This window comes from Vigna unguiculata, chromosome 4 (assembly GCF_037176805.1).
Source record: "Vigna unguiculata cultivar grain cowpea cultivar isolate G323 ecotype 2 chromosome 4, ASM3717680v1, whole genome shotgun sequence".
Classification (NCBI taxonomy): Eukaryota; Viridiplantae; Streptophyta; class Magnoliopsida; order Fabales; family Fabaceae; genus Vigna; species Vigna unguiculata.
This window is the reverse complement of record NC_140795.1, coordinates 44,335,912-44,344,911: the sequence shown is the minus strand read 5'-3', so window position 1 is coordinate 44,344,911 and position 9,000 is coordinate 44,335,912. Positions and strand designations below refer to the sequence as shown.

The following is a 9,000-nucleotide window of genomic DNA, read 5'->3' as shown; positions in this document are numbered from 1 at the left end:
ACCAACCCACCTAAAAAAATTATTATTTTTTAGTATTCAAATATTTAAATAAATTTTTAAGTAACCCATAGGATGACAATCATAGTAAAATCAAGAACCAATGTTTTGATTATACTCACCACCAATATATGAAGAATTATTTCCAAGAAAGTATCCATTAGTCTAAGAAAGCATGGTTAATATTACAAATTTTCTGTCATGCTATTCAACAAAATATAAATAAAAAAACTATACATTTTTTTCATGCTAATTTAGAAAAAAATCGTTTATAAGACGGTTACTTGAGTAATTTACTATAAAGATTATAGTTAAAGATTAAAGTATCAACATATATATAACTTGATAATCAAATTAATTAAACATTCAAACTATTCAAATATAATTAAGCAACATTCTAGCATTTAAAAATATGAAATTGTGAACAAATATAATAGGAGTAGTAAATAATTATTAAAAAAATTAAAAAAATTAAAAAAAAATTAAAAAAAATTGTAAAAAAATGGTGGTGGGTTAAGTGGGTCAACCCATCTTCAACTCGGCTCGAACCCGTTTAATCCGTGGATTAAGTGAGTCGGGTTGAGTTCAACCCACTTTTGAAAAAGTTGAATTTTTCTCAACCCAAACCGACTTGAACCCGTGGTGAGCCGGGTTGGCTCACGGGTTGAAACCCATTTTGACATCTCTATCGCTAATGATCACCTATTATGCATAGATGTGATACGTGTATCAGATACGACATGTATCTGACATACCGATATATTTATTTACAAAATATTAGAATACGATACGTGAGATATGCATATTGAGAATTGTATAATAATATTTTAAAAAATGATAAATATATATGTTATTGTGATCACATACATCCAAATTAAAATCATAGGTATTAAAATTGTCAACATAAAAAATTATAAATTATTTTCATCATAAAATTATTGTTCCTTTATAAATAATATGTTTGATTGATAAGTATTAGTAAAATAACTTAAAATATTGAAAAGTATTAAATACGAACACTTGTCAAATACATATACGTAATCTAAATTCTAAATTGAAATACCGATGCTTCATAGATGATCACCGTATTAACTACAAAGCAAAAAACAAAAGCCTTGAATAAGATAAAAGAAAATTGAATACTTAATTAAATATTTTGTTAATAAAAAATTAATAAACAATAATTAAATTTATAAAATAATTAAAATTTAATTAAATCATAAAATAAGAACTTAATCCGGATTCAAACATTACCTTATATTTTGTATAGTGGTAATTGATGAAAATAGGGAACGTGTCAAATTCAATCCCTACCAACAACACACAATAAAATCAAACATTGAAAAATTACGACAGACCATAAATCTACAGTTTAAACAAATATTTTACGCTTCTTTCTATGTTTCTATCTCTAATTTTCTAATCCATATATAAAATATACAGTACTAGAGAAATCAGCAGCTTAAAGTGTTCGTACCAAATTTAATTTTTTCCCCTTTCTTGACCAAATTTTCTAACCCATAGAAAGGACAGAACAACAAAGATTAATTAACAACTTAAAGTGTCTGCGCTATAATAATTTATTCAATTAGTGTGATTAATTTTCTAACCCATGGATTACTGTGAAAGACCGACTTTACCTAAGTCTTTCCACTACTTTGCTTTTATTTATTTATTTCGATCTGACATGATTCACTGCAAAGAAAGTTAGGAAGCTGAGAAGAAAACTATTTGAACTATAATACCGCCTTTAAATATGAAAGTGTCTTCCGGAGATAAACCCCAAATTATTTGAACGCCCCAAAACCATTTGAAAGGAGCTGAAGACTGCAGTTCGCACGAGACCGGGACGTATAGCAAGTGAAAGTGCCGAATGGAATAATAGAAATAGGAACAAATGTAAAAAAGTTGAAAAAATTACATTTAAAGACATTTTATACTTTCACCAAATTTAGAAAAACATTAAACATTATGTATTTAAAAAAATATATGATTCTCGTTTATTTCTTTGTACATTTTCATATAATAGATTACATGACGAAAATAAATAAGTGGATCTTTAAAATAGGTTTGATTTTATGATTTATGTGTGGTGTGTAATTTTGTAACCCATATAATGGATAGGACTTTAAAAGTCTTTTGATTTCATTTTCAGAATTTCCTTGTCACGATGTCCTAATTTCATAACTCATAAAATGGGTTGGAATACTTCTATTTTTTTTCTTTCTTTAGTGTGCTTAATTTTCTAACTTATAATATGGACGAGGAATAAGAAATCCATGTAAACTAAAAACACATATAAAGTGTAGAAAAGAGTTAATAAAACATTACTTTAATTAAATATAACTTTTGGTGTCTGTTTAAATACGATAAACAAATGAAAACCAAATGAAAATGTCCTAATTGAAATAAACCGCATAATACCTACGAAAATGAAAAGAATGAAAAACAAGAAAAGGAGTGGAAGAAGAATATTGAAAACCAAATGACAAAAAGACAAAGACTTTTGAATGCCAACATTTTGTGTAGACTTACAATTCAAACAATCCTTTCATACTTTTTTAGCACCTAAATTACGTTTACGTTGCTTCTCGTCCTTTAAATAGATACTTTTAAAAAGAATATACAAAAGATAAAGATGTTACTCATTTTGAAAAGTACATTTGATTTTAACATTTTAGTGTATAAAATTTAAATTGTTAAATAGATAGCGTATAACTGAATAATGGTTAATAAAAATATGTTTGAGCCCAAATAAAGGCAAAGTTTATTTATCTAAGTACTTAAAGAAAGTTACACAAGAACTCTAATTAACTAAATAAAGGGATCTAAAACTATCAAGAATCTTAGCTAATCTTAAGGCAAACTTACTAACTTAGGTCTCTTTCTTTGGGATTTAATTACTCAAATAATTCTTCTTCTTTTTTTACTTTTAATTATTGTTCATGACAAATTTAATACAAAATATAAGTTTGATTAGATTCTTTCTCTTTTACTCCTATAAAATTTTCAAGTGTAATTTACTTAATTATGTTTTTACAATTGCATGAGACATAAATCCTTTCGTTATCTAAATCTACAAACTAATCATTAAAATCTTAATCCAATGGGAACCAACTTGTAAAATTAGAGGTCAAATTTTGTAAAATTCGCAATGATAACAAATTTTATTATAAATATAAATGTTTAATTATTTGTTTTGTCTTTACTTTGGTCGGAAGTTTTAAGTTGGTGCTATTTTTAAAAAAACTTTCAATTTTGTCATAATTTTTAAAAAGTATTTCAATTAAATCTCCATTAATTTTAATATTTTTCTTGTAAAAGTTTTTGTTGCTATATGTCAAAATTTTTTATGACACATTGTAGTGCACGACAAAATGACAGTGTCAATCTCAAGTATTATTATCTTTTAACATTACACAAAAAATCTTTTTTTACACAACTCAAACAAAACTGGAGAGATCTTCTCCTTTCATGTACAAAATTGTATTAAATATTCTATCAATTTTTTATTATCTTTTAACATTACACAAAAAATCTTTTTTTACACAACTCAAACAAAACTTGAAAGATCTTCTCCTTTCATGTAGAAAATTGTATTAAATATTCTATCAATTTTTTCTTAATAAATTAAAGTTTTAAAAGTGAGGATTATGAAGTATAAGGATGAGAGACGGATAATATTTTTCAAAAAATTCAACACTTTTTCGATCGTTCTATTTTATTTTGTGTGAAAAATATGTCCAAACTTTTAAAAAAAGAAAAACCACACTAACCCATAAATGTATAATTTATACAAGTATTTTACACTCTTTTACGTCTCCCTAATAATTAATTAATATTATGTGAAAGAAAAAACTGTAACATTCCACTTAAAATAGAAAAAATAATAATTTTGTCGAGCAATATAAGAAGAAAAAATCTTTTTAAGTTAGATATTTTGATGACTTGTATATTTATTGTTCTTTCCTACCATAATATATGAATTAGTGAGTATGAGAGTGAAAAGGCTAAGACTATGTCAAACAATAAGTTGGATTATTATACATCTCCGAACTTGATTAGAAAACAAAGAGAAAAAGAAGGTGCAGCCAACAATAGAGACAGTCAGATAAATAGGTTAAGATATTTAGTGAGAACTTCACTATTTATGACGAGCGTTTTTAAAATGGATTTGAATACTAATTTTAAAAAGTAATTATTGGCTTTCAGTCAGAAGAAATAAAGCAAAAAAAGTAGAACATTAAAAGTGATTTAAAGAGTTATTTAATTGTAAAAATAATTTTTGGTTAAATAAAAGTTAACCATTTATTTAAATATCTGATTATCGTTTATTTCTTTAGTACTATTTAAACTTTTTGGCTGGGGATGAAGAGGAGGAACGCTGATAAAATATGAAAGTGATATTGAGAGGTGAATTTGATTTTATAAAATTAGCATAGAAATTAAAATTGATAGACAGATAGCGCAAGTATGAAAAGGCGATGCAGCTCTCTCTATAAATAGGGTATTTAGTATGTAAGCATAACCCATAACCACTTCTTTCTAATGAAAAAACAGTTGCTTCTTTACAATAGCTCGTTTAAAAATGACTTCCTCCTTTTTTATTGTTGTGTTTGTTAATTCGCTTTTGATGTCAAGTTTTGGTGTGTGCAGAGAGACGGTGTGCATTGGAAGTGAGAGAGAGACACTGTTGAAGTTGAAGCATCATCTCACAGATCCTTCAAATAGGCTTTCTTCTTGGAATGCCTCTGTCAATCCCAATTGCTGCGAGTGGGATGGAGTTGTGTGCAACAACATTACATCTCATGTTGCAGAGCTTCACCTCACCACTCCACGTCCTTCTTTCTCTTTTTATAAGAGCATTCCTTATCAATTGGATGTAGATATTTATGAAGAGGCATTAAAAGAGTATAGGAGACGGGCCTTTGGTGGAGAGATAAATCCTTGTTTGGTTGATTTGAAGCAGTTGAATTACTTGGATCTTAGCGGCAATCATTTTCCAGGTACTCCAATTCCTTCCTTCATTGCAACAATGACTTCTTTAACTCACCTCAATCTTTCTGATGCTGGATTCATGGGGAATATTCCTTCTCAGATTGGAAATCTCTCCAATTTGCTCTATCTTGATCTCAGTTATCTTTATTTTGGAAGTCATGAAAATGTTGATTGGCTATCAAGTCTGTCCAAACTTCGTTATCTTGACTTGAGCAACACTTGGTCATTTGAAAGAAGTATGCCAATTCCTTCTTTTGTTGGAACAATCACCACCTTAATTCACTTGGACCTCTCTAATTCTGGATTCATGGGCAACATTCCTCTTCAGATTGGAAATCTTTCCAATTTGGCGTATCTAGACCTAAGCGGTGCTGCCAATGGAACACTTCCCTCTCAAATTGGAAATCTCTCCAACTTGCTCTACCTGGATCTTCGAAGTGGTGATTCTATTGACAAAAGTTTGTTTATTGGAAATGTTGACTGGTTGTCAAGTCTTACTAAGCTTGAATATCTTGATTTAGGAGGTGCAAACCTATCCCAATCATTTCACTTGCTTCACACCCTCCAACCTCTTTCTTCTTTGTTGCACCTACATTTGTCAGGATGCACACTTCCTTACTCCAATCAACCATCATTTCTTAACTCCTCGTCTCTCCTCACTCTTGATCTTTCTGACATTTCTTATAATTCAAAAATTTCATTTGTTCTAAAGTGGGTGTTTGGACTAAAGAAACTTGTTTCTCTTGTTTCAACTTTTAACTACTTTGAAGGTCCAATTCCTGATGGTCTTCGAAACCTCACACTTCTTGAAAATCTTGATTTGAAGGAAACTTCATTTTCATCTTCTATACCTCATTGGTTTTATAGTAGTTTTCCTCATCTCAAGTTCTTGCACCTATCAAGGAACAACTTACAAGAAAATATTTCTGATGCCTTAGGAAATATGACTTCTCTAGTTACACTTGATCTGTCATACAATAAACTTGAAGGTCCAATTCCAACTTCTTTAGGAAAGGTGACTTCTTTGGTCATACTTGATCTATCACACAATAAACTTGAAGGTTCAATTCCAACTTCTTTAGGAAAGTTGACTTCTCTAGTTCGACTTGATTTATCACACAATCAACTTTCAGGCAATGTAACACTAGATTATTGTGGCAACAAAGGTGATGGAAAACATACAAAATCACTTGGAGAACTTTCATCATTGAGAGTACTTATTTTGTCGTCAAATCAACTTGGTGGAAATCCATTTGAAAGTCTTAGATCACTCTCTAAATTATCAAGTCTTGATATTGGTTATAATCGTTTTGAAGGAGTTGTCACAGAAGATCATCTCACGAATCTTACGAGTTTGACTGACCTTTTTGCAACAAGAAACAATTTGACTTTAAAAGTGGGTCCCAACTGGCATCCTACTTTTCAACTTAGTTATTTGGATATGAGCTCTTGGCAATTAGGTCCCAACTTTCCTTCATGGATTCAATCACAAGACAAACTTGATTATTTAGCGATGTCTAACACGAGAATTTTAGATTCTATTCCCTATTCGTTTTGGAAAACATTATCTCAAGCTTCTTTTCTAAATCTCTCTCATAATCATATCCATGGTGAGCTTCAGACTACTTTAAAGAATCCAGTATCTATAATTACTGTTGATCTAAGTGCAAATAAGTTAAGTGGCAAATTTCCTTCACTTTCAAATGATGTGGGATTTTTGGACCTTTCAAGCAATTCATTCTCCAAATCCATGGATGATTTTTTATGTAAAGGTAAAGAGAAGCCAATGAAATTAGAATTTCTCAAGCTTGCATCGAATAACTTATCAGGGGAGATACCAGATTGTTGGGACATCTGGCCATATCTATTGTATGTAAATTTACAAAATAATAATTTTGTTGGAAACATCCCCCAATCCATGAGTTCCTTAATAGAGCTAGAATCATTAAGCATCCGTAAAAACTTGCTCTCGGGAACATTTCCTACAATTTTGAAAAAGACCAATAAATTGATTTTGTTGGATCTTGGAGAAAATAATTTTTCAGGAACAATTCCAACTTGGGTTGGAGAAAGTTTTTTAGATATGAAGGTTCTTATCCTTCGATCAAATAGATTTTCGGGTCATATTCCTAATGAAATATGTGATATGAGTCTTCTTCAAGTGTTAGACCTTGCAAGCAATTCATTCTCCAAATCCATGGATGATTTTTTATGTAAAGGTAAAGAGAAGCCAATGAAATTAGAATTTCTCAATCTTGCATCGAATAACTTATCAGGGGAGATACCAGATTGTTGGGACATCTGGCCATATCTATTGTATGTAAATTTACAAAATAATAATTTTGTTGGAAACATTCCCCAATCCATGAGTTCCTTAATAGAGCTAGAATCATTAAGCATCCGTAAAAACTTGCTCTCGGGAACATTTCCTACAATTTTGAAAAAGACCAATAAATTGATTTTGTTGGATCTTGGAGAAAATAATTTTTCAGGAACAATTCCAACTTGGGTTGGAGAAAGTTTTTTACATATGAAGGTTCTTATCCTTCGATCAAATAGATTTTCGGGTCATATTCCTAATGAAATATGTGATATGAGTCTTCTTCAAGTGTTAGACCTTGCACAAAATAATCTGACTGGAAACATACCTACTTGTTTTAATAGTTTGAAGACCATGACCCAAATGAACAAAAGTACAACTGCTCTTATCTATTTTTCTGCTATAAACTATACATTTCTATATTCAGATTATATTGTAATCAGTGTTCGTCTTTGGTTGAAAGGAAGAGGAGATGAATACAAAAACTTTCTCGGGTTGGTAACAAGCATTGATTTGTCAAATAACAAATTAGTAGGAGAAATACCCAGAGAAGTCACAGATTTAAATGGTTTGATGTTTTTGAACTTGTCCCACAACCAACTTAGTGGTCACGTTCCACAAAACATTGGTAATATGGGATCATTGTTGTCCATTGATTTTTCAAGGAATGAACTTTCTGGTGAAATCCCTCCAACTATTTCAAATTTGAGCTTTCTAAGCATGCTAGACTTGTCTTATAATGGTTTGAATGGAAAAATTCCAACAGGAACTCAGTTGCAAACCTTTGATGCGTCCAACTTTATTGGCAACAATCTTTGTGGCCCACCACTACCCATCAGTTGCAGCTCCAATGACAAAAGCTATATTCAGAATGGCAAAGGGAGTGATAGGCATGGATTAAACTTATTTTATGTGGGTATGACATTTGGATATATGGTGGGATTTTGGATAGTAGTTGGTCCTCTGGTCATTTGTAGATCATGGCGTTATGCCTATTTTCATTTCCTTGATCATGTGTGGTTCAAACTTCAATATTTTTTCTAATGTGAGTACAATATATCTAATGTGGTGAAAAATAAAGTTATTATAAAACATGGAAGTTAATTTGAACTACTCTGTATTGCATAGTTGATCAAATTTTCAGGTAATTTCTGTTTTGTTTGATTTATTTTCAAATATGAGAGTGTTATTTATTTAAATTACTACTGGATTTCAAAGCTAAAGAATCTACATGTTCAACTTATTATGGATAAATTCTAGCTAATTTAACAAATTGCAATCTGTTGTTAGAAAATCTAGACAGTGTGAACTTAATTTGAACCATGTAGAACTCTTGTTGAAAAGAATTGAAGCAATATATTTAATGAGTTGCTTGGGTTTTAGATACTCAAAGGCATTCGTATTCAAATTTATAGATGGTTATAATTTCTTTCTCAATATCAAGATTCAAAGGCATTATAAAAGACTACTTTCTTTCTCAACAGCAAGATTCAAATTCTTGGTGAACATTTAGTTTTGGACGTAGCATTTTTAACTTTATCTCTTCACTTTTTAAATTTAGTCCATTTTATTTTAACATTTTACATATAAACAGGAGAAAAATGAGACTCTGGTATGAAGGTCTATCTTGAATATGCAAAATTGTCTGCTCTGCATTTGATAGACTTTTGATCAAAGATATGTAA

The 9,000-nt window shown here is 30.0% G+C and overlaps 1 protein-coding gene across 1 annotated transcript; it reads left to right on the top strand.

The window, feature by feature from the left end:
• Positions 1 to 4,552: 4,552 nt before the first annotated feature.
• LOC114180873 (receptor-like protein EIX2) lies at positions 4,553 to 8,379 on the top strand. Its single transcript, XM_085672194.1, has one exon. It carries the CDS (start codon positions 4,586 to 4,588, stop codon positions 8,357 to 8,359), a length of 3,774 nt encoding a protein of 1,257 aa, XP_085528320.1. The 5' UTR covers positions 4,553 to 4,585; the 3' UTR covers positions 8,360 to 8,379.
• Positions 8,380 to 9,000: the final 621 nt, after the last annotated feature.

What these genes read in the sequence shown, in the direction of transcription:
- LOC114180873 (XM_085672194.1), top strand. Translation starts at nt 4,586, where the DNA reads ATGACTTCCTCCTTTTTTATTGTTGTGTTTGTTAATTCGCTTTTGATG.